The sequence below is a fragment of the Acomys minous genome (assembly GCF_964271855.1).
Source record: "Acomys minous genome assembly, chromosome: 10".
In the NCBI taxonomy this organism is placed as follows: Eukaryota; Metazoa; Chordata; class Mammalia; order Rodentia; family Muridae; genus Acomys; species Acomys minous.
Genome location: NC_140491.1, coordinates 70,878,793 through 70,904,672, shown reverse-complemented (window position 1 = coordinate 70,904,672; position 25,880 = coordinate 70,878,793). Strand labels below are relative to the sequence as shown.

Here is a 25,880-nt window from a genome sequence, read left to right as displayed (position 1 = left end):
CAAGGCAGATCTATTGTATCCTGCTGTAGAGAGGCAGAACGTCAGAGCAGCCAGTGCCAGCATGCAAGACCAGGGGCACGAGTGTGGACAGAGGCAGGGGTGCAGTTTCAACAGACCCAACACCAGGCCTTCCGTATATCCCTGTAGGCGTGTGAAGTCCAGGAAGGGCCTTTGCGATAAGGTTATGCCCCTGGCCCTGCTCTTATGGATATGTCATCAGCCAGCTGACTGGCAGAGCTGCCCCAAAACTGGACCTGGGCACCCCAGGCCTTCGCTCTGGGAGTTGGTGACACTGGGAGGGAGGGGTCAGCATCTGATAAGTGGAAGCTGCTGTAGGCTTCATGTGATCCTTGTCTATCCGTGACAGCTCAGGAAAGGTACATACCCCAAGCCTAGAGCCCAGTTCCCCTGCGCCTCTACCCTACTCTTGCCCAACAGCTCCTGCCATCACTCTTTCTCTCTGTCTCTCTCTCTTTCTGCTCTTTTCATAGGCCCCTCTGCCGGCTCCAGCTCAGCCAGGTTCCGCCGGAGGCCCACCTGTCCTGATACATCTGTGGCTGGCAGCCTCCCGACACCGCCAGTCCCCAGACACAGGAAGAGCCACAGCCTGGGCAACAAGTGGGTGACTGAGCAACCCTCTTCTGGTCTGAAGGAGTCCTGGGTTCTTCCCCTTCCTTGTTTGGGAGCTCTTGAAGTTCCTATCAGCCGCACTCTTCTAAGGCTGATGTGAGCTTGGGAAAGCGGAGGGGTAACTGGCAACACAGTCTGTATGCTACCAGCAGGAACCCAGGGTCAGAGCTAGTGAAGAAGAACTGAGTCCAGCAGACACCAGTGGGTGTCCTTAGGGCAGCAGTGGGTGTCTCAGAGTACATACTGGCTCACTGGACTTGTGAGGCTGGCAGCTGGGGGGCAGGTAGCATTGCTGGGGATAGCCATGCCTATACCTCGTGGGCATTGGTCATAGGTCCCAAACTGTGGGCACCCTTTCTCCCATCCTCTTCCTTTCCTTCCCTCCCTCCCTCTTACTTCCATCCTTCCTTCCACCTGCATCTTAGCACTAAGGCACAAATGCCATGCCTCTTGGCTGGCCCTAGTGGAGCTCAGAGGCAAGAGCTGGAGAGCAAAGCTGCTTTGGGTCCCTGCTCCCTCCTCTTCTCTAGATATTTCCACACACCTATGGACACCATCTCACTGACCTCTGAGCAGCTGCTGCCATGTTCATTGTGGGCCCAGTAGGGGTCCCAAAGCTCAGGATAGCCCGCCTGCCTTTCACCGTGGCCTCATCTCACAAGCCTCATCATCATCCTGGGAGACAGGCAGGCAGAAGCAGCATTAGTCTCCACTGACAGATTGAGAAGTTGAGGCTCAGGAAAAGGATGTGACTTGCCCAAGGTCACACCATGAGAAGGGGCAGAGCCTGGGCCACCAATGGGCTCTGGGCAGAGGCATTTCCAGCAGCCTGTCCCTGGCTCTGGCCCCAGGGCCAGTACGCCACTGTGCTCCCGGGATAAGGAGCTCCGCCTTGTCTCTTCCTCTCCGTTTTCCAGTATGATGTGTCAGTTGAGTGTAGTTGAAAGTAAGAGTGCAACATTCCCATCGGAGAAGGCCAGGCACCTGCTGGACGACAGCGTCCTAGAGTCCCGCAGCCCCCGCAGGGGCCTCACCCTCACCTCCTCCACCGCCATCACCAACGGACTCTCCCTAGGTAAGCGGCTCTGGCCTGTACACCAGGCAGGGCCAGCAGGCCCAGTGTGTGCTCCGTGTCTGTCTTTGTGTCACTGTCCTGTGCCCAGTGGCCCCTCACCTTTAAAGAATGGCTCCCTACAGGAGTCTTTGGCTGCAGGAAAGAGCCCCGGGTTGGCCTTCTCCTTCTGGTGGTCCCCAAGTGGACAATCAGGTTGACAAGGGAATCTGGACTTGAGTCCACTTCAACCCTCTGAGGCCAGCTGCTACCTTGGTGGCATTTATGTCCCAAGGGGAGTCCAAAGCCGTGCTTGGAGCAGTAGGTGGGTGGGCCAATGCTTCCTGCTACGTGCTTATCTTTACCCAGAGGAACCTGAAAAGAGGATGGGGAGCTGTGAGCTTTAGGGATGTCTTTATGCTGCTGGACCCTGGAAGGGAGCTTGTGTCCATGGAGTTTCACGGACAGGGCTGTTGATGTTAGCGGGGAGATGTCGACATTAGGACAGGGCTAGCATGGAACTGCATTCAGAGATCTCAGGTCATATAGAACAGGTAACACTAGCACAGTGCTCTGTTTTCATGGCCTTTGCCTTCCAGTGTGCCTGTGTGTTTGTCTGCTTTAAACAACAGAGAGTTCTCCTGGGGCTGGTGGTGGGTTGACACATTTGTGCAGCTGTGTTTGATCAGGTGAAGATAGTGGGGCAGAGGTCCAGGAGCTAGAGAAGCGGACAGTAGGAACACAGGTGGGCACTGTATGCCTCATGTTCCTGTAAAGCTAGGCTAGTCTTAGGAGTCAGGAAGAGTTGCAGGCCAACTCTCGTGACAAGTCTCACACCTGCTCTGTCTTCAGAGGATGCAGGCGGAAGTGTAGGAAGTGTGGACAGTGTGTCTTGGGCTCATAGATGAGCCTTACAAGAAGCAGTCCAGGCTCCTAGGCTGGGGAAAGGCAGTCAGGCTTCCTCCCCAGCCTTCGCTGTGCTTTCCGGAGCTGTTCCCTCCAGCCTGCTGGGGTCCACTCAGGGACCTCATCTTAGAGTGTATGATGGGACCTGGGTTCTTATGAGGGCCCACGAGTACACAGTTGAGCCCAGAGCAGCAGTTTGACATCCAGGAAACTCTGAGCTGTGCCTGAGTCTGGGCTGCTGTTCCTGACAGTGAGTCAGGTGCTGTGCTGTCCGGCATCCAGGGCTGATCACAAGGTCGTTTGGCTCTTGTCAAGTCAGGGAACTCAAGAGATTTTTCTGTTTAAGCTGAAAGCTCTGAGAAAGAGAGAGAGAGAGGAGAGAGAGAGAGAGAGAGAGAGAGAGAGAGAGAGAGAGAGAGAGAGAGTGTGTTTGTGTGCATGTGCATGTGCACATGCCCTGATAGAGGCAGTGCTGGGCTGAGTCCCACCCACACAGCAGGGAATGGAAGCCCAGCTCAGGCCAGAGCTCCTCCCTGGCCCTTCCCCCACTGCTCAGTCTTAGAGCTCTCCCTGGCTGAGCCCTCAACTTGAGAGCTGGCAGAGGCCAGGCCCACAGATGCACATGCCAGGAGGGAAGCAGGTGCTCACTTACCCTCAGGACAGAGGCCTGGTGAGCCAGGGTGCCCCACTCAGGCCCAGCGGCCCATGCTCAGCTCCAGAGTGTGGGCCTAGAGCAGAAGAGGAAGGTGTGGGACCCAGCGCGGGCTTGGCAGCGCCTCAGTGGGCAGGGGATTGCAGTGGCCCTCCTTGGGGTCTCCTGTGCAGGCAGATGCACCTAGACCGGCCCTGACCCTGGGGCCAGAAGTACTCACGTGGTCTATGCCCTCAGGTGAGGCCTTGGGGCAGCAGGCAGATGGACCTTACAAACCAGAGAGTAGGCAGTGGGAAAGAAGCAGAGGGCACTTCTGAGAATGGTGGGGCTGGTGTTCTGTGGACCTTCCCAGAGAAGAGACCGATATAGCTACAGAAACTCAAGTCTTTTTGTGAGCCACAGGGTAAGGATGCTGTGAGCTCGGGGACTGGGGTCCAGTGACCAGGAGCCCAGGAAAACAGGCCCCTCTCTTGGAGGCTGCCACGCTCACTGATCTGTGTTCCTTTTCCAGGCAGTAGTGAGAGCTCAGAGTTTAGTGAAGAAATGTCTGCAGGGCTGGAAAGGTGAGTGTGGCCTCAGTGAGGCCTCCCTCCCTCGGGAAATCTCAGGGCCCAGGGAGCTGGAGTCAGGGGCCCCTGCCCCACCCACACTTTATATATGCACAGTTACACTGCCACACCTCTGTGTGCACACACTAGACAGAAATCTCACGCTTGCACGTGCACACAAGCAGACACATTAACAATTCCCTCACACACTCGTGCATATGTGGGTGTATACACAGACTCCCTCCTGCTCCCTCCCTTCTTCGTCAGCGGACATCCAGAGCCCTTGCTCCAAGCCAGTTCCAGCCGCCTGGGAGCCCACTGGGTCAGCAATGTGAATTTTGGACCTGGAAGCCTGAGACCTGCTTCAAGTCTTGAGATGGACACAGGGCTCCCTCTGGTGATATCTGAGCGTATTGCACCAGTGCAGCCTCAGGCCTTGGGCATTTTCTAACCCAGCTGCCAGGGGTCACTGTGACTCCCATCAGCCCATCAGCCCCAAGTATCTACGCTCCCAGGAGGCTCCAGTCAGGAATTCACCCACAGCATGTACTCCATGTCCCAGTACGTCGGGCCACCATCAGGAGTCCAAGAAGACATGGCACTGCAGGTGGTGAGAGGCACTTTGGTGACTCGAAGTCTGATGACACAGAGAAACCCAGTGATGAAAAATGTCCCCAAGATGCAGGTTCCCACTGTCCTGCACAGGTCTTCCACCAGTGCCTAGGGGACTGTGTGTATCCATGTGCTTTCACAAGTACACACGCACAGTTTCATAGCTTTATGTGTACATGTGCACAGAGTTATACAGTCTATGTGTAGACATGGCCATGGTTACACATTCTTACATGTGCGTATGCAGACAGTTACAGACTCTCACACATACATATCCACACTTTACATGTATACACACATACTTACACTCATACATGCATACATACTCAGTTATACCCAATGCTCATACTCAGTTATATATGCACAGTTACACTAAACACAAAGCTCACACTTAGGCATGCACACAGGTGGACACATTCTTAATTCACTCTGTGGGTGTCTGCGGTCACATTCGTACTGTATGCATTACACCACACATAAGCACCTGTGCACACACATGCTCCTTCTCTCAAGCTTAGCTTCAGCTCCTGTAACTGAAGTGTCCAGAAGAAACCATCCTATCTGCACACTTTGCATGGGGCAGAGAGGCTTGTTGGTGGCCCAGGCTGAATGCTCGCTGAGTGCCAGGCTCTGTCCAGACACCGCCCATGTGCAGACTCTCCGCAGCCTTGGTGCTCCTCCGTAGCCATGTAAGGAGGACCCCACAGGTCCCAGCCTGGTCCTGGTGGGGTTCCTGGGGACACCCTGTAAAAGAAGGCTATAGGCACCCCAGCACCTCCGCTGGCCGTCATCCAGTGGCACATGTAGCGTTAGGCATGGCGCTGAGATCCACAGTAGCGCACCTGGCCCTGTGTGTCCCTCCTTTGTTCGTCCTTTCACTCATTCATTCCTTCTTTCACTCATCAGTCACTCAGTAGCTGCTTAGTTAGCTCTGCTGCCTGTGTGGTAGCCACAGAGGTAGAGGCTGTGGGCCCTGTTAGTGCGGTGACTGTGAGCGGTGCCAGGAGGAAAGAGGGTGGCAAGGGGGCATTCATTGCCCAGGGTGAAGGATGTTGTATGCGGTCGTGACCACCGCAGGCAGCAGTATTTGTACGATCCAGGTCACTGAATGTCTATAGCAGATGCTCTCGCATGGACTCTCCTCTGAACACTGGCCTCCTTCTGGCTCTTGTATGCATGTGCCCAGCGCTGCTTCCAACAGCCCCTGAACTGCCCTGCACAGAGGGCACCTTGGCCTACTGTTTCTTGGCTGAGGAGAGCAGGAGGCCACTTGCTGTAAAGGTGTCAGTGGGCCTATGATTGGCTCTCATCAGGGCCCAATCCCAGGCAGTCCAGAGGAGCAAGTATCCAGCCGACCCTCACCCATGGCCCAACTGTAAGTTTGCTTCCACCATGTATCAGCCCTTGTGCCTGTTTCTAAGAGAGTGCTCCCCAGAGGCATGTGAGCACTCTGGGCTTTTCTGTAGACTGGGCACAGCAGAAGAGCACCGTTCTGTCACTTCACAGTTCTGTCACCATCTTGTCACTTCCTGAACCTCCTTCACCCTGACCTTCAGGCAGCCAAATGCTCAGCCCCACTGGGTCCTCTGTGCACTCCCAGGTCTCCTCCAGACCACATGCCCCTGCTCAGAATAGGGTTGTGGGTTCTAGGTGCACTCTGGCTGGTCCCAGAGGCTAGCATCTGCCAGAAAGGACCTCCCTCCCAGACCCTTCCAGATACTGTAAGGTTCCGTGCCTGCTAGAGCTCAGGCAGAAGATGTGGGGTGAAGGTGCAGAACTAGGCTAGGCCCACAAGAAGCAGTGAAGGGATGAGGAGGGGTGGGGGCATGGCTAGTGGGAGGGGCAGCAGCGCTCTGCCCACAGCATTTGAGCTCAGGAACTACAGTCTTCAACAGCCCAGCCCCCTGACCCATAGCCCCCCAAGGCCTGGTTGTGAGTTCTGCCCAGGCCAGCATAGAAACAGAGCCAGATACCAGTGCAAACAGAGAGAGACCCAGAGCCGTGTGCACACGTGTGCATGCACACATGCTCTCTCTCCCTCTCTCATACACACACACACACACACACACACACACACACACACACACGTGGCTCTGGTGGCCTGAGGGCTCAACTGAATCACCTTTCACGCCCCAGTAAGCAGAGGGACAGTAGAGCTTTCATTGTCCAGCCAACGTTGGGGTCATTTGGCTCCATCAGTTTATACATATAGGGTCCAGAGGTAGTTCTTGAAATGAGACAGAGCCTGGTGTGTCCTAAAGTGGCATTTTCAGGTATCCTGAGAGCCATGCATGCTGCAGAGGCACCGGCCTCTGTTCTTCTGGACACTAGAGTGAAATGAGGGAGCTAAGGGACCCACTTCTGTGTTGCTCCCTTGCCACCCCACATACATACCCGCCAAGGGCCTCATGGCTAGAGCCAGGCAGCCACACTAGGGGAGTGTTCGTTGGCCATTTCTTAGCTCTGAGGATAAGGTATCCTCCCTGTCCTCAAGGCCCAGAGTGGAAATGAAGCGGTCTTACCACAGGGGAGTGGAGTGAGGGTGTACCCCCTCTCCTGTGGCTTTGTCAGACAGCCCTGACCTGCAGGGGCAAAGGTAGAAGGGAAGCCTCGCTGGACACGCTGCCTCCCTGAGGAGGAGAGAGCCCTGCAAGCCTGCATCAGTGCTAAGTGGGCTGGAGAGAAGGCTGGCTCTGGAGAGCTGGCAGCCTCAGGGCTTGTCCAAGGGCCACTTTTATTCTCAATCGAAAGGCAAGTTTGGGCGCTAAGATGAAAACAGAAATATCAGCCTAAGGGTCAAAGTGCATTTCAAAAAGAGGTTCATAAAAAGAAATGGAATGGGTTAAAGAGGTGAGGAAAGACAGAAATATGAGAACACACAGCATCGTTGGCCTTGGTTGTCTCTGCAGGATTTTGAGGTCTTGCCATCCTCGCATTTTCCAAACTTGGACAGTGTGTCAGTTTGTCTTTTCTATCCAGAAAACTAACTAGCATTTAACACTCCTAAAGAAGACGTCCTCAGAGATGGTCATTGGTGGTTTCTGAAGAGATGAACTGTGTTGGTGTTAGAGGCCATCACAAACCCTCCCCGACCATCTTCCCAGCCAGACACTGCCGGGCATGAGGTCATGGGCTGTTATACTAGGCTGGGCAGTGATGAGAGGTACCAGGCTAGGAGAGAAGGGTGCTCAAGGAATTGAGCCCCTCAAGTGGAAGAGGATAGAAGAGAGGAGGAGCAGTACAGCTCCCCCATCCAGTAGAGGGGTTTCCCTCCCTGTAGGGGGTGGGGACACAGAGGATTCATCACAGGGTCCTGGCACAGTAGCTGTCCAGTGGGGTGACCTGTGTCAGCTGCAGGTCCAGGCAGCTTCTAGAGGAGGTGGTAGTTAAACAGACACTTGAAGAGTTTGCCGAAGTGGATCCTGGCGAGCATTTGTGAAGGTCCTGGGATGTGAGGATGCAAGGTCTTAGGTCATGACCTAGGGTGGGAAAGGTGGCCCATGAGTGCTCAGGGTTTCTGGGGGCCTTGTACAGGAGAGAGGGCTCCATAATATGCCCTGTTATCTTGAGACAAGGAAGCATAATGTCAGGGCCCTGGTTTGTCTTGAGTCTCAGTTCCTTAACTGTGCAGTAGGGACACATGTGGTCAACACTTGGCACGTGTGTAGAGCTACTGCAGGAGGAACTGGTGCAGACTCTTAGCTGTGTGCCGTCCTGGGCACTTCTGCCCAACAAGAAAGCAGCTGCAGGCAAGGCCTAGGATGTGAGCATGCATCATGTGGCCATTCATGGAGTCTGTTTGGACTGGGACAGAGGCGGTTCCCACCAACTGCTACTGGCTTCTATGGTGGCACTGGTGTCAGAGGGTCCTCTGAAGGTAGTTGGCCTGTGGCTGATGGCAGGTGCCATGGAAGGTGGCTGATACAGTCTCTGCCCTGAGTGAGGTTTCTTCTTGGTCTTAGCAAATGGGATCACCCACCATCCTTCCCCTTACAAGAACAGCCACCAAGTGGAGTCATAGTGACAAGAGAGTGCCAGGTCTCTGCCCAGAACAGTTTATAGACATGTATGTCCTTTCTTAGGATCAGAGGACTCCAGGAGATGTATTAGGGCCTCCCAAACCCCAAGTTTTACAGTATTTGGAGATAATTAGTCCCAGCTCTGGAGCAAGGGATACATCAGCTGGAGCCCATCTGTTTGAGTGACAGAACTCAGAGGCCCAGGATCCCAGGCTCACTAGGGCTCCCTGAATTCTGGCTTCCCTGGGTTTGTGTGGGCTGGGCTTCCCAGGCTTACAGGGTGGCAGCCCAGCTGGTTGATTTGCCAAGCTGATTATTTAGTTCTATGAAGACACCGTATCTTGCTTCACTCCCTTAGAGGTGAGTGAGGCTCCCGGCAGACTGTTCTGGAGAGGAGAGGGCACAGGGATCTTGGCCTGTAGCTTGACCCTGTCCTCGGCCATGGCAGTCAAGGCTGGGTCCAGTCAGTCAGCAGCTGCTTCTCATCTCTGACTCTTTCAGAGCCAGTGATGGATAGGCATCCTTACCTCTGTCTGTCCTTCCCACTGCATCTCTGTGGTGCTTGCTGTTCCCACTGCAGACCAAACTTCTGAACCTCTTAGCACACAGAGGATATCGGATGCCTCACAATGCCTAGGCTCATGTGATGGCTTTACCCAGCCGCTGAGCCAGGTTTCCAGCCTGACCGCCAAGAGAGAAGCCTGGCTCTGATTTACACTCAGTCCTCAGTGAAACACGCAGTATTTTGCAAGTATGGGCCCTGAGAACTCCTTTAGTGACCCCAGGATGTTGCCCAAAGAAGGGCATGTGCGCAGGGAGAGCAGTTCTTCAAAAGGCTGCAAGAAGGGCTGTCCTGGGGCTCGTCAGGAGTCAGGCTAACATTTCCTGCCCCCAGACGTGAGGGTCTCACCAGTCAGTGACCCAGTGGAGTAGCAGTTCCTCCAGGGCTGGCCAGGGAAGTAAGCACTCTTTGCGCAACAGTACCATGGGGACCTTTCCACGGATCACTCCCAGTGGGGTTTTGTGAATTTGAGACAGGCTGTGGGGTGTGGGGGATGACAAGATTCCTGGTTTTCATTTAAGATGACTCCTGTTCTCCACCTCCTCTATGGGCAGCTGCCTTATGAATTTTTAACTCGGAGACACTTACAGCCTGATCCAAACCTAGGAGCCGCTGCCTGGCTCAGCCCAAGTGCTCGCGAGGCCGGCAGCCACAGGTTGCTTGCACCCGGGCTTCCTCTTGTAGTGTTGTGGCCTTGGGCAAGTGACTCTCCATTTTCGAGCCTTCAGAGTTCTTCTCTGTGAGGCAGGACTAGGAACAGTGCCTGCCTAGTAGCGCTCTGTGGTTAAGCGAGACAGTGAGTGAATACTGCTGAGCACATTTGCTGCCACCCACCATCTCCTCCTCACTCCCGCCATCCTCTCCACCTCCTCCCTACCAGCCACAGCAGCAGCCACCATCTCATCACCATTGTCACTGTCTTATAAACCCTGTGGGATAAGGTATTCTGCTTGGTCTTCCCTAGAGAGAACTTCCCATGAGCCTCTGGTCTGGTATACCTCAAATCCATCCCGAGAGGGTGGGGTCAGTTCTGAGAATGTATGTTCAGCTTCATGTTCTCAGAATGATCCTAAAGAAACTTCCTGTGGCTCTGGAGTTGGGGCCCCAGAAGAGAGCTCACGATTTCAGGGCTCATTAAATACTGTTGTCCATTTGTTCTGCATTTTGTGGCATTTTAGGGCAGTGAGGAGAGGCCAGGCTGTCTGGTTCCTGTGGTGCATGATCCTGGCTGCTCCAAGTTGGCTCAAGCCTCCTCTCCCAGCTCACAGGGAGCCTTCTCTCTTCTCCTAAGGGGAGGGGAAAGGCCACCATTATGCTGCCCTTTCACACTTGAGATTGCCTCATGGTTCCAGGGACAGGCTGTGGTGTTGTCCACCCTGTGGGACAGTGAGGCCCTTCACCCTGTGGCAGAAGCAGGCCTTCTCTGTGAACGCTTGCATCTCCATCTCGACAGCAGGCCAGCATCTCCCCAGGCCCCAGAGTCCCCATCCTAAGTGGGGTTCTGTAGGGTTGGGTGGACCTGTTCTTAGAAGCAGGTAGGTGGCACATTGTGAGCAGCAGACGAGACAGCGACTCTGAAATGCGGGGCAGCCCCCTGGAGAGCACAGAACTGAGAAGTGCCCTACCCGACCTAAGAAGAGCCTCAGACCTAAGAATTTTCTGGATGTTTAGCCTCAAGGACATGAAAACAGCCATGGGAGCTGTGACACTCAAAGCAGCAACACTTGTGAGAGCAGAATGCCAGCAAGGTCCCCACACATAATTTAGGTGTGGTCCCCGTGCCCAGAGTAGGCCCTTGCATCTCTCAACTCTAAAAGGTCACGTCTCCTGACACAAGGTGCTGGAGGTTTGAGTCAGACAGACCTGGAGTCAATCTTTGCTTATGCCTTGGACAAGCAGATCCTCATTGCTGTGCCTCAGTGTCTCTTTTTGGGAAGGATAATAGAACAGTACTTGGACAAGCATGGTGAGAGTGAGCACAGTGGCCTGGTGTACATGAGCACCCACCGCCTGAGCCTCTTTGGTCTGTCTGTGTGACGTCAGTGAGTGAGGTATCCTGAGCCTCTGTCCATGCACAGTCCATCACACTGGATAGGAACAGGTAAGAGAAGAGCCAGGCCCATGGGGAGGCCCTAGAGCCAGAAGCCTCACACGTAGACCCCCCCTGGAAAGGGCCTGAGTGCCAACTGCCTGCCAGCCCAGACTGCTTGGGAGAAACTGATTTCAGGATGCTCCCTAACAGATGTCCATTCCAGCAACATGTCGAGGACGCAGCCCCAGGTGGTCTTACAGAAGGGGCAGCAACTTGGGGCAGTCTCACCTTTCCACCACCCTAGAGCAACAGGGAAGAGACCTTCAAGAGGATGGTGAAGGGGCGGCTGCTGCTCCAGGTAGGAGTCCTGCTCAACAGAGGAAGGGGCACATCGTAACCAGCAGAGAGAACTACAGAGGATAGCACTTCAGAAACCTCTGTGGTCAGAGCTGGCTCCCTCTCCTCATGCCACTGGCTGGGGAGGACAGCTGCCTCGGAGAGCAGCTGTTTTGCAAGGTCTGAAACCCATTGTGTTCCGGGACTGGACCTGTGTCAGGGATCAGGCCCCACCTGTTAGCAGTTACAGCGGTGCATGAGTCTGGGGAAGAGGTTTCTCGGCATGCACCCAGCCTGCTGTGGATGGAAAAGAAGGGAACAAAGCAGCCGCTGGGCTGGGAGTTGGACTTTGCATTTCCTCTTGTAAGTGCTACAGCAGGGCAGGGCCAGCCTGTGGCAATCCTGAGACCAGCTGCTTTGAGAACTTGGGGTAACAGCACTTAAAGAGGAGGGGCTGATAGAAGAGGAGGATCGGGAGCCACCAACACAGATGACCAGGAGACCCAAGATGGCCATCAGAAATTTCTTCTTAGCTGGAAGACAGAGGCCCAGTCGTGCTATGGTATTCATGGATGCAGTGAGAGAGGCTGTCCCCATACCACCCACACGAGCATCACTGGCAATAAACAGCAGTCTAGGCTAGCTGTGGACAACAGAGCGCATATGGACAAGAAGTCTAGACTTTGTCTGACTACACAGTTACATCATCAGTTGGCCATCGTGCAGAGAAGCTGTAGGTGGGGATAGAATGTGCCTTGGAGTCAGGAAAGCACAGAGCAAGGCAGTGCCTGCTCAGTAGCACACGCCCCTGGGAAGGTCCCTGATTCAGAAACAGGTGAGAGAAAAGCCAGGCCAAGCCCGCGGGGAGGCCCTAGAGCCAGAGCCACCGAGTTCCAGAGGCTGTTTCAAGGACACTGGAGCCAGCAAAGAGCCAGTTCAGAGGTGCAGTGTAGCAGTGGGATCCGGAAGCACCCTGGTGAACAGGAGTGCTGCATGTGACGTGGCCAGATGTGCACAAGTGCTCACCGTTCTATGCTGTGTATGCTTTTAACTCGGACCCTGCGGACAAGGTGGCAGCATTTCTACTAAACAGCTCCAACTCAACATGGGAGAACCTGGAAGAAGGGCGAACAGCCAAAGTGTTGATGAAATTGTCCCATGAGACCGACCCAGAAGCTTTCCCACATGGAGACTCTGTGGGACAAGGTTTCCCTGGCCGTGTGGCTCCAGATATGTCTCAGATGTGCTTATTGTGGGAGCAAGGAACCCAAGGAGGAAGAGGGGAGGGGCTGGGCTGACCCATACTGTCTGGGGTGCTCTTGACTCCTTAAGGATCAGCTGGTCTTTGCAGACTATGACTAAAATTCACCCCCTTTCCTCTGAAGCAGGGGACGTCTCTATGCCACACTGGGGCCCAACTGGCGGGTTCCAGTTCGGAATTCTCCCAGAACTCGGAGCTGTGTCTACAGGTATACATTTGTTCATTTTCTCACTTGACAGATAGCTTTGGGGTGTTTCCCTGTGCCAGATGTGTCAACACTGTCTCTGGTGCTCCAGCGGCTCCAGAGAGGGATGAGTCCCTGTGGGAAGGAGGAGGGGACCATCCGAGGAAACAGTACAGGAAGAATGATAGCAGTAAAGATGACTGGAGAGGGGCCTCACAGGGCCAGAGCTCACAGGCACAGACTGTGGGGGCTGGGAGGCAGTAGGAGTAGGTGGCTCAGGAGGATAAGACCCACTGTGTTGTAGGAAACCAGGGAAGGGGTTCAGATGAGCTGGGGAGGTGGGCAGGGCCACACACAGCAGGAGCATGGATATTACCTGCCCCTTAGAAGCAGTGGGAGCCAGACAGGGGTTTGGTGGCGAACGAGAGCTGGGTGGATGGAGAGGATATGGTAGGAGGTAGGAATGGAAGCAGGAACCAGACAAGGACCGGGCTATCATCTAAAGGAAGATGCAGTGGCTTTGGTGGAGAGATGGGATGGACAACCAGACATGGTTAGGACCTGGGACCAGAACACCCTTGCAGAACATGAGTAAGGGAAGAGATTTCCCCAGGGTCTGACCTCACTACTGGCTTGGTGACCAGCTTGGTTGAGCCAGGTACCTGTGGCCATCCAATAAGCAGGAACACAAAACTGAAGCACGCGTCAAGACTTGGACATTGTCACCTATGACAGTGCCTGATCTCAAGGGAGACGGGGTAAGAGAAAAGCCAGAAGGAAAGGGGGGACAGAATGGTATCATGGGACTTCTGTGTCCCCTTCCCACTGTACCTTACTCTGTTTGCCCTCTCCTGCTAGCATGAGAAGGGGCTGCCAGAGCTGGGCTGCAAGGGCCCAGGTTTCTCAGGCATAAACCACACAGACGTGAGCATGGGGAGCAGCCAGAAGGAAACAGAAGGCAGAGTGAGGTGTAGTACCTTGGTGAAAGTTCTCCGAGGGAGCCCACCCTACTCTAGTGGGTTTGGCCCAGCCCTGAGAGTCCTCTGACTGTGGTAATATCCTAGAGACACCTGTGAGGCACTGGGAGTTGCAGGGAGTGGGAGGGGCCCAGGTTTCAGCTGCTCTGGGGCCCTATCTAACCAACAGTCTCCCTGCAGCCCCACGAGCCCCTGCACCTGTACTGTGGGAAGCTCAGCCACTGTGCCCACTATGGAGGGGCCTCTGAGACGGAAAACCCTGCTCAAGGAAGGCCGGAAGCCTGCAGTAAGTCACACATGCAACCGTCGGAGGCAGTGTGGGCTCAGTGAGCTCTGCTGTGTGTGTTAGGGTTTCTGTTGCTGTGCAGAGACATCCTGCCCACCGCAGCTCTTAGGAAGGAAAACATTTCACTGGGGCTGGCTGACAGTGTCAGAAGTTTAGTTCATTATTGTAGTGGCGGGAAGCATGGCCGTGTGCAGGCAGGCACGGAGCTGGAGAAGGAGCTGAGAGCTCTACAGCTAGATCTGCAGGCAGCAGGAGCGGGACACACTAGGCCTCGCGTGAGCATGTGAGACTTCAAAACCCACCTCCACAGTGGCAACTTCCTCCAACAAGGCCACACCTACTCCAACAAGGCCACACCTACTCCAACAAGGCCACACCTACTCCAACAAGGCTACACCTCCTAATAGTGCCACTCCCTATGAGCTAAGCACTCAAACACATGAGTCTTTGGGGGCCATGCCTATCCAAACCACCACACCTGCCAACCAGACTCCTAGCCCTGGCTGTACTGCTGAGTGGGGGAAGGCCTCAGTTTCTCTACCTGTGACTTAGGATAAAACTATGTTTCCTCCTGGAGGCCATCTGTGGCAGAGAGCCAGCCTATGGACATGGAAGCAAGCCAGAGCAACAGTAGGAGTGTAGACAGCCGGTGAGGCCGGGACGGGAGGTGTGCAGCTACAAGAGGCTGCATAGCTCAGAGTATCTCGGCTGCTGTGTGGTGTTCCATGTAGACTCCCTCACTCCATGGCAGTGCTAGCACCATGGGGGAAGCATGGAGACAAGGCATCAGGAGGATCTTCATGCCTGCCAGCAGCCTTCATGTCAGACGCATGTCATGCCCTAGCCGCTGTGACCCGACATGGCAGCTGCAGCTCCTTGTGTGGCAGTCTCCTCTTCACGCTGCCTCTCCTCACTGCATCTACTCTGCCCTCCTGTCCTGCCCACAGAGTCGTCCAGAGACACTGCCTCCTGTGAAGATGCCAGGCCCCTGTCACCTGCCTCTGTAGGTGTGCTTAGAGTCCCTGCCTCAGTTAGATGATGGTGGAGGTGGTGAGCTTCCACCCAGCTCTGCCTACACTCAAAGGCCAGTGTCAAAAGGCCTCCTACAGCATCGCACACCATGTCAGTCCCACCGTGGACTTAGTCCCTCTCCATACCACGCCCACATGTACATAGTGGGTCATAGGACAGACCGCAAGAATAGTTTTACAGTTGTGTCCCAGAGATAACACTCAGTTTTCAGATTACAGCGCAGAGCACCTTCACCCACTAAGCCATCTCTGCAGCCAGGGACTAGCGTTTTGAAGTGAAATGGAAGAGATGGAAGATGTCTGCATTCCTCACAGACAATACAAATGTTCTGTGAGCCACTTTCGCTTTAGCATGTGTGTCTGCTGCCGTGCCTCTTGTGGTGTCAGTGACAGGCTGACACCCAGCTCTTCCCACTAGGAAGAGGACCATACCATGATGCCACATGACCCGTTCCTGGGAGACACTGCCCTCTCCTTCCAGAATAGGGTGCTCACACTGATGTTGCAGACCTGAAAAGTGCTACTGAAGGTCCCAGCTTGGCCCAGCCAGCAGTAAGGCCTCAGAATTCAGCTCTTAGTCTGTCCAGAGCAGCCTATGGCATGCAATCAGTTTCTAGGTGGCAGCTTGACATGTTTTTTTTTCCTTGTATGCCACTGGGCTCAGCTCCCCTAACACATAAAATTTATGGCCTGAGGCACCTTCCACAAGGTGAAGAAGGGAAGGAGAGAGAGGGAGGAGAAAAGATATCCTGGACCTGGGTCGAGACTGCACTGCCCAGGGATGGCAGAGAGCCAGAGAAGAGGAGGCCTGGGCTGGCATGCATGGGGACCAGGCAGCCCGAGGCCATTCCCCTCCCCGTATCCCCACTCTGCCTCCCCTTCTTCTGCAGCTGTCCTCGTGGACCAGGTACTGGGTTGTACTCTCAGGATCTACCCTCCTTTACTATGGAGCCAAGTCCTTGCGAGGCACAGACAGAAAACATGTAAGTCCCCGGAAAAGACTGCCCATGCTGGACTTCCTAGTGGGAGTGACCTCTGGGGCTGTAAGGGGCTGTAAGGGCTAGGGTGGGCAGGACACTTGTCTGACCCATATTGGTCTCCCTTGCTGAGGGCAAGGTGTGGGCCCAAGCCTCTCAGCTATTTGTTGCTCTCTTCTAGTATAAATCTACACCTGGCAAGAAGGTCTCCATCGTAGGCTGGATGGTGCAGCTGCCTGATGACCCCGAACACCCAGACATCTTCCAGCTGAATAACCCTGACAAAGGTGGGCAGCAGACTGGGCTGGCATCTCTTCCTTCTCTGACCAGATGTGTACCCTCAAGCTCTGGGAGCTTTGAGATCAGCATTTTCCCTTTACACTGGGTTTGCATGCAGCCAGTCTAGTCCTTCTTGCTGCTTAAATTGCAGTTGGTATTTCCATTGAGCAGTGAGAGTGGCCTAGCCTTTCACTTAATGGGTCTGCCCTCTCTCAATCTGTGTCTTGAAGTAAAAGGCAACCAGTGTTAGATGAGGCAGAACCTTGGGACGAGAAGGGTCCTGGGTCCTGGCTTTCAGGGTTCTCCTGCCATAGTTTTACTATAATACGGCATAGTGTCCAGGTCCAAGGGCCACTCAGAAGAATCCATATAACTTCCAAAAGCTCCAACTTGACCTTCCCCACTCCCCTCTCAGTCCTTGTGAAAAGGAGGGAAAGGTTCTGGGACTATCCTACCCAGAGACCTTGTCTTCGCTGACATACCCAGCAGTCCGCAGCCAGCTTCCTTGGTACCCCAAGTTACCAAACAAAAATCCAGCAGCATCAGCGCATGGGGTAGACGCTTACTGGAACAGCAAATTCTATGCATGCTGACACCATAATAGGAGTGTTTGAGTACAGAGTTCAAGCAAAAACAAGTCATCTGGGGATCTTGCTAAAGCTCAGATTTGGGGTCTGTAGGTCTGGCTAGAGGCCAAGGCTATGCATTTTAGCAAGTTCTCTGGGAAGGATGATGGGGGTACAGTCCAGGGGACTATGACTCTCATATTTTTATGATTGCAGCTGAGAAATAAGGGCACCCAACCACCTCAGGGAGCCCTGTGGGTAGGGAGGCGGTGGACGGCCTGCTCCTCTTTTCTACACTGGTGTGACTGGGTGTGTCTGCTACACACCTGGTGTCCTTACTCTGGTGACACTGGAGTCTCTTCCTCAGTGGCTTTGGCCAGGGCCAGTGAGGTTTTCATTACAAAGAAAGCAAGCTATGCCCACACAAGCTCCACTGTGAGCCCTTGTGGCCTTGGAGACCACAGGCCACTCCTGTTTGAGCCTAGAGCAGTGGTCCCCAACCTTCCTGAATCACGTTATGAATCGTGATGTGTCTGAATACAACCCCCAAAGGGCTCGCCACCCCTAGGTTGAGAACCACTGGCCTTGAGGAAAGCAGGGTCCTCAAGCAGAGGGAAATGTGATACACAGTCAAGCAGCAATGCCACTGATAGAATTAAAGACATCTATAAAGTAGACATGAAAAATTATATCTTGGTCTTCAGTGACAAATAATGTTGTCATGTGACAAATAATGAATATCAGATGGTAAGAATTTCAGAAATACTGTGGGTTTTGTCCCCAGGAGAAATGTTACGCATTTTCATAGCATGCGTGGTTGCGAATGTCTCAGAACCTCATTGGTGCTTCTCTTGAAATTCCAGTGTGGTTCTTGCCCTGATACCTTGGGTTCTTGCCCTGGGTTCTAGGTGTGGACAAAGGGACACATCCCACTGTAGTGTGCTGTGGTGTGCCACACTCAGTGTGTCTAAGCAGTTTAGTACTGAGTCTTGGTATTGGTAGGATTTTGTGTTTTATCTCACACATTTGAAAATACTGGTTTGACAAGTGCCAGGAGCGTGGCTGTTAAGGTTCCCAGTCCTAAGGCCCTTGCCCTGCCAGTGCTGGCTCACGCCGGCTGTGGCCGCTCTCCCTACTCACACCCCACAGCACTCAGGCCAGCCCTCCGTGTGTCCTTCTTAACCAGGGCTCCTCTTCTCACCAGGCAATGTTTACAAGTTCCAGACGGGCTCCCGTTTTCATGCGATTCTGTGGCACAGGCACTTGGATGATGCGTGTAAAAGCAACAGGCCTCAGGTAACACCCCAGATCCTGCCTGTCACCAGAAGCCCTTACTTCTCCCCTTTCCCCCTCAGAGGCCACCAGTGCTGCTCCCAGGTACCCACTCAGAGATTCCTCCCATGAGTCAAGGCAGCCTTGACTCATCCAAAGGCCCAGCTTTGACCATATCACTGAATCTTTTCCACTAAAGAAAATGCCACAGACATACCCAGAGTGAGGTGTAAAGTGTGACACCACCCAACAGCCTGGCTCTAGCATCCACTTAGTTTGTCTCCCAGAGCTGATTTCATTGTAAAAATCCCAAACTGACCAATAGCGCCCTCTGCCCACTACCTGGGAGAGTGCTAGTAACAGCTGAAGGACTGAGGGACAACCGTGTGCCAGGCAAGGCTGCGGGACCTCTGCCTTTTCCTCTGCTGCTCTCGCCCCTCTCCTTGTCAGCCATTACTCAGAAGGCTTCACAAGCAGCCATTGGCAGAGTCTTCCCATGCCCCTCTGATGTAGGTTTCTTACTGTCGCCATTGTGCACTGAGGAGGCTGAGGCTTGGAAGTGAAGGGCCCCTGTGAAAGGCACCACAGTTAGTGAGTGGTGGAGGCGGGGCCCAACTCAATTCACCCGATTCCCAACTCTGACCTTGTAACTCCTGATGGAGAATCCCTGTTCACTGTACAAGAGAGAACAGCGCCTGCTGGCCAGGCCTGTGACAGGAATGGCAGCCTCCACCTTAGCACGAGGTGGGGGTGAGTTGGCGCTTGCTGCTCCCTGCATGCCACATGGGCAGCATTGATACTGTAAGGAAGATCAAAGTAAACTGCACTGGAGCCCTTTGACACGTGGGACTGCGGGTGCACTCACTCCTGTCCTCAAGACCAAACACTAAAGCATGCTCATTGGGACACTGTCCATGAAAGAAAAGCACCAGAAACCTCTATCCTGCTCAGATCCCTGAGCAACACAGATTGCTATCAGCAAGACAGTGGCGGGCTAAGGGGGTCCAAAGGCATTGGCGTAGGCAAGGATGAGCTCATTTGTTTTTAAATGTATGTGAATATTTCCTATATGTATGTGAGCATATTCGTGTAAATTTTCTAGTGATATACAGAAACTATAACTCTATACTTTTATAGTGCTTACATATATACACTTACCTGTGAAATAGATAAATAGACAGAGTCTTTTTCAGTGGTGCTGAAGGTTGAACACAGGGCCTCAAGCATGCTAGGAAATTGCTCTGGCACAGCTTACTTAACACTCAACACATTACATCAGTGTCACTGCCCATCTCTGTGATGGGAATATCTGTGACTTGGGCCCATCTTAGGACAACCACGGGGAACAAGAGGCTGACGCTTGAACAGGGTTGCTGTGGCACTGATGCAGTAAGAGAAAAAGCGGCATCTTCCATTCCAGACTTGTCAGGCTTGTTCTCACACAGCACACTGAAGCCCTGCAGCCATCCACAGGAGGCCCCAGGACCTGTGTGCAAGGGGCCACGTGGCTCCACGTCCACCCAACAGCCTTGAGGAAAGAGACGACCTTGGCCAGGAGCAACAAGGGGAGCCCTGAGTGAGGACACACTCAGGGGAGTGACAGCAGCAACAAAGTGTGGCAAACACATGTGGCAGACCGGCATGTTGTCATAAGTAGGATTTCATGCACTGGCAAATATGGTACGCCATGGCAAGGTTCTGCCATGTATTTGTCTCCAATTTTTAGACCTAGGTAAAGAAGGGTTTTCTTTCATACCTCATTTCCTTATTACCAAATTGCTGTCCACCAAATAGTCATACTCTGTGATGTCTAAAACACAGGGACAACATCCGTACGCAGTGGTAGAGGCTTACTAAAATCAGTCACTGTGCACCTGAGAGACGGCTTAGGGAGGACACAGAAAAGGCTATTGCAGAGGTGTGGCCTTCCACATGGAATCTGTGATGAAGACTGTTTCTATTTGCACATCTTAAAATTGTTTTTTCTGACACTGAATCTATTTAAGCTTATTTATAATGTATGTGTAAGATACAAACAACAGCAGTAGAGCTAGGTGTGGCAACACTCAGGAGGCTGAGGCAGGATGATCATGGGGCCAGCCTGGGCTACAAACAACCGAACAAGACAACAGCGAAAAACAGCAGTAGAAAGACACCCAGATACCCACTCCAGCCAAAACCTAGAACCAACCCCCCCCCCACGGGCCCTGAAACCTTCCCCTGCCCCTTAGGGCAGTCTCGCCCTCCCCATAACTTAGTCCCATAACCCATTTCCTCTCCTGATGTGTGTCACTTCCCTGCTTTATTTTATTGCAGTCCCAGGGCTCAAACCCAGGGTTCATCTGCTAGGCAAGTGCTACACCAACTGAGCTACACCCCAGCCCCTCCTTTACAAATTTAAAACCTTTTTAAGTAATAGAGCCATGCCCATAAGTTCCCTCCCGGCACTTGCTCCTCCGCGCTACAGTCTTGAGGTTGAGCGATACTGGCACATGTGGCTGCAGGTCACTGCTGTACCACTTTTCTTTGTCAGTTCTGCCCATCATCTCAGAACCAAAGCCTTGCTTCTTGCTCCCATGAGTTTTGAGGCTATGAGCATTCTCGGAACTGCCTCCTGGTGCAGTGATGCATCTTTTTTTCTGATTTCTGATTTTAGTGAAACTCACACCAAAATGGGTTTGGTTTTTATGAAATAATGTCTAATCAAACCTCCTAGAACCCCGAAGTAGTGCCAAGGGAGGAAGGTCAGAGCTGGGGTCTGGAGGCAGCCACAAGGGCAGGGAAACGCTCTGACAGGGGCGGCTGGCATCCTCTGGGGGAAGGTATTGGAGTTCTTGATCTCCCCTATTTCTTCTTCCTCCCGTGCCATTGCCTACCACCCCTTAATTACATCCCCCCCCCTCCTAGGCTGGTTTCCCCTCAGGGACACTCACCTGCATCAGCAGGACCATCCTCCACACCCCAAGCCCAGTTAGTTGCCTTTGGCTCAGATGGTGGAGAATGTGGGCATAGGTCCCAACCCTGGTTCTGACTCTGTGTTTAGCCTGTCTAAGCCTCAGTTTTCTCATCTTCACCCTGGGGATACTTCTAGCATCTGCCTAACAGAGTTCACATGAGGACTCCAGGCACAGGGCATATGAAGCAGTCAGAGTGATGCCTGGCACGTGGCAGTCCCTCCTCAGTGGCAGCTATCTTTGCACCCTTTGTCCCTCTCCACACTTGCATGGAACTACCCTACCCCTGTCCCTTTCTGAGGGTTGAAACTTTGACCAGAGGGTGAGCTTTCTCTTCTAGGTACCTGCAAACCTTATGTCGTTTGAATGAGTATCTGCAGGCCTTGGCATGACCGGAAAGGCTCCTGAGAGCCTAGCCTAGGCCTGGTGGAGGAGAGCAGCTCTGGACATAAGCTGTGGGCCAAGGCACTGGAGCCTCATAGCTGGACTCGAGGAACATGACCTGCGGCCTCACAGTCCTGGATGGCTCCCCAGTGTGAGATCCACCTGTCAACCCACAGCAGCTCTCATGACTCATCCTGCAGCAGCACCCCACAGGGTGGTTGTCAGACCCCGGACTGCATACCCTATGCCCCCCCTCTGGGCCATCGTCTGTCCACCAGCTGCTTCTGCATCAAGGGACCATTTGACCCATGTTGGGTTCTCCGTACTTTCTGCTGCACACAGAGTGGATGACATTAATCTTTGTGAGGGCTGGAGAGCAGAGACGGGCTGCTGGACAGGCTTTTTACACCCCAAGTGCACGGGCTGCTCACCCACAGGGCCGCCTCAGATTTTGTATACCCCCCCAAAGCATCCTCTGTGTGTGTGTGCCGTACATTCATGCGTGTGAGCGAGTGAGTGTAAGCTCTCTGAGAAACATACATTTTGGCACAAGACTAGTGACATCACACACTGACTGACTTTGAGGCCCTGCTTTAGTTCCAGCCTTGTCCTCTAGGAAAAGTCTGAAGGAGTCTAGAAGCTCCGTGTTAAAGTCCCTTGAGTTCTTTTACTGTAAACAAACAATGCCTTAAGTCGTGTCTTGTTTTCTGTTCCTATGGGTGCTATTCATCTGGATGGCCTGTCCCCTGTGCCCCAGGCCCTCCTGAGGCAGAACCAGTCTCAGACCCACAGACTGGGCACTGGCCTGCTTGCTCCCTACCATGGACTTTCCTGGTGGGCCTGTGGCTCTCCTTCTCTCACCCACTCCCACCATGCTGGTGTGGGAAGTTGGGGCCTTTTCTCCCAGCAGCTTGGAGGCCCCCACAGTGATCAGTGATCAGTCATATAGAAGTGACACCACCCCATATTCCCGCACAGGGGCAAATTTTGCTCCTGTCTTCTCACCCCTCTGCCATCACTGCCAGGGCCGGCCACACTGATTCCTGATCACACAGGGAGCTGAGCAACACAGAGGCCTTAAGGTCCTTCAGTCTTGCTCTTAAATGTAGTCACCAGCAAGTTCTCATCCAAGCCCAAGGGCCCCGTTGTTGATGACCAGGTGACAAGAAAGCCAAACCCTAGGGAGTGAGGTGTCCAGCCTCTGCATTCATGAATAAGGACCTTTATCTGTCACCTTTTGTCATACATAGGGTGACTCTCATTTTGTACATTTTAATTCAGGCATATTGCTCTTTATCATCACTGATGTCTCTCTCTGCCCCTCTTCCCCTTCCTCTTTGAATCTCGGTACCCTAGCCCTGAGAAGAAAACCCTCAAACAGTTTTCTGGAAAAAGCTTCATTTCTGGGTTCCTGTGGGCATCATGATTTTACACAGTAACCTATCATCGAATCATCCCAGAGGTAATTGAGAAGCTCCAAACATCATAGCCATGAGACCCCACTACCGCCTTGCAAACACACGGTCATGCTTCTAATGTGAATGACTTGCCCTGCCAAGTAGTTGTCACCATGGTGGTACATTTTGCTGTACCCTGAAGCTACCCTTCCTGTGAGCAGAGCCTGGATATTTCCTGTCAAGAGAAGCTCCAGGTGGTGAAGTCGATGCCATCAAACCTTGACCACAGCTGCCTTGCACATCCACCCACATCAGGGGTCCAGGTGTGTGCACCAGATTCTACCAACATCTCTTCCAGTTAGAATCTAGAAGATGAATGACAATGCTAAACACGGCAGACACCTCCGACCAGAACCATGCCATGGTCACACTCTAACCTACACCAAACCTGATTCTGCCTGTTAACTTCTAAAAAGTCAGAAGCTGAGATAAAATTGCAAGTCCAGAATACCAGCTGCTCATTTCCTTGAGGCTTCTCCACTCTTGAGCTTGTTTTAGGATCTCACACGTGCACTCCCAGACATCGAAAGTCCCAGAATTTCAGTCCCACTCAGATGAGTTTCTGCCCTTTGCTTGTCTTAGCTGTTGCAAGTGTTTTCTTCTGGGTCTAATCTGAAAGAGCACAATCATAATTATTTTCAAAGTGTCTAATCTTCCCCCTAATTGAAGCCAAACTCCACTCCCAGAAGCATCCTTACCATGGACTCCTGAAGAACTGGCTTGGACTTTGTTAGTGAAAAGCTTTGTAGGACTCTTGAGAGCCTTAGAGGTGGCAGAAGAGCCCTGGAGATGGAGTTAAAAGATATCTGAGTCTCCAAGCAGGGCCTCTGGCCAAGCATACAAGTCCCCAGTGCCGGCTTGTCACACGGGGCGGCAGGGGAGGTGGCCAGGTCAAGTGATAGGCAGAAGTCCTTTGGTGGGGAGGTGGCCAGGTCAAGTGACAGGCAGAAGTCCTTTGGTGGACACTCTTTAGCCTGGAAGAAAGCATTGTGCACTGGCTCCACTGTCCATAGTGCATAAATACTGTGAAACTGTTGAGGTGTGGCACGCACTGCCCTGCAGACAGACTCTAGCACCCCAGAATGAAAGCTGTAAAATGTTGTCTAGAACCTGCAATGGGCAGCTCGTAGTAGTGTGAAGTCCTAAGAAGAGACCACTCAGTCACAATTCTGATCTCCAGTGTACAAGTTTTGTAGCTCAAGGTCAGCCAGGCGCATGCTGGCAAGCAACATGTCTTGTGGAGACTGACCTCCGCGGGAAGCAGCAGGGACTTTGTCCCACACATGCTTGTGGGAGATGTGGCCCCTCCCCTGACCAGGTGCCACCAGGCACTTGTTGGACTGAGATGCTGAGCAGGTGGACACAACAGAATTGTTGGTGAAGGACCTACCTTGTCTTGCCAGAAGGATCTCTGATATTTCTCCTCCTTACCAAGATGGCCAGTGTTTCCCTCATCATGTTAATCTCACCTCCCGAGCCTAGCACAGGTGTTTGTGGAGTTGGGTTGTTGTTTTTTTAATACCATTTTTTAGATGGAAAATGATCTGTAAAACTGGGAAGCCGTTTATAAGCCAAGGCTGCTTTATTCTTCAAGTGGGATCCAAAGCTTTGCACACACATTGCTGATGTTTGCAACAACATTTTGCCAAAAGCACAGCCTCTCTTCTTATGTGTGACCCTTAAATTGGCCTATGATATATTGATGTGTAGGGTGACTTAATGTTACACAAAAAAACACTGCAAAAGGCCCTTTGAAATTGTATTTATTGCTTAACCATTCATTCATATCTCTAATGAGTTCTTCCTATACACCAGGCTCTACCCAGAATGAAAATGGCTAGAAACAAGACAAATCAAATTTTGGCCTTGGTAGAATTTACCAGTCAGTGAACAAATAATTCCCACCCCACACCCCTACTTCGGCAAGACCCTGCCTCTCCCCTACCCCTGAATACAAATCCTGTATATTGGTTCTTCCAGAAAGACTTCAGACTGAATGGGCTTGCTGTGAGAGTCAGTTAAGCACTAGCCTCCCCACGCTGGAGGCTGGCTGGCTCTGAGCAGCCAGATACACAACTGTGCTCAAGAATGGTTACAGGGAGTACGCCGAAAGCAGGAGGAGAGAGTAGGGTCCGAGTGCTTGCAGTATTCACAGCCCCCACCCCCGGCCCTTTTAGTCAGTAACTTCAGTGTTACGTTCAAGTACAGTGTGAGTGGGAGCTGCGTGTCCTTGGGAGCCAAGGACTTGGACTTTGGTCTGCCTCGTAACCTGCTGCTACACAAGTGTGTGTCCTGTGGACAGCCCCAAATTCCCACTTTCAGCAGCACGGTAATAGGTCACCTGTCCCATTTTGGAAGGACTGTGACCATTCATTAATGAAATAATAGTAATTCATTTATTAGTGAGCTATACTCTTAATAAATTTCGTGCCAAAATGCATGGTTTCCCACTTAGCATTCAAAATGTCGCATAGAGAGTAGTTTTCTATTTCTTACGTGTTCTTCCAAGTAAGTGGAAAATGAGTTCCCACATCTTAGTTTGTTTCTTGTTAATAAACCTGCTGCATTTCCCCAAGCTGTCTTTTTTCCCAGCAGACCCTGCATGCATTTGTGTGAGGACCTTCTCTAATATTTGTAAATTGTCTCACATGCAATAACCACTGAACATCATCCCTCCTTGGGATTCTTTAGATTTTTGGTGAAGTATTTTGTTACCTCAGTCTTGTATCAAGTTGCTGTATTTTTCAGCTTGTTACACTGATAATAATTGTTTCGCTAATTAAATACTTTAATGTACATACATCTTTGTTTACTTTGAAATTAAATGTGTTTTCCAATGAATATTGTTCCATTCATTAGTGTCCCATGCAGTCACTTTGGCAAGCAGTTGCTGGGCCACATGTA

At 52.6% G+C, this 25,880-nt stretch overlaps 1 protein-coding gene across 7 annotated transcripts in view; it reads left to right on the top strand.

Annotated features, from left to right (window-relative positions):
- RALGPS1 (Ral GEF with PH domain and SH3 binding motif 1) overlaps positions 1–25,817 on the top strand; it is a 293,692-nt gene extending 267,875 nt beyond the window's left edge. For 3 of the 7 annotated variants that reach the window (XM_084799382.1, XM_084799381.1, XM_084799383.1), the window contains 9 exons: positions 492–618; positions 1,548–1,705; positions 3,751–3,802; positions 12,734–12,817; positions 13,951–14,056; positions 15,978–16,070; positions 16,246–16,351; positions 18,114–18,205; positions 21,476–25,817. In XM_084799382.1, coding sequence (XP_084655508.1) covers positions 492–618; positions 1,548–1,705; positions 3,751–3,802; positions 12,734–12,817; positions 13,951–14,056; positions 15,978–16,070; positions 16,246–16,351; positions 18,114–18,205; positions 21,476–21,505 — 848 coding nt within the window. In that variant the 3' untranslated portion in view covers positions 21,506–25,817. Of the gene's footprint in view, positions 1–491; positions 619–1,547; positions 1,706–3,750; positions 3,803–12,733; positions 12,818–13,950; positions 14,057–15,977; positions 16,071–16,245; positions 16,352–18,113; positions 18,206–21,475 lie in introns of those variants that run through there. The other 4 variants (XM_084799384.1, XM_084799386.1, XM_084799385.1 and 1 more) reach the window with 4 other exon arrangements.
- The last annotated feature ends 63 nt before the right edge of the window (positions 25,818–25,880 follow it).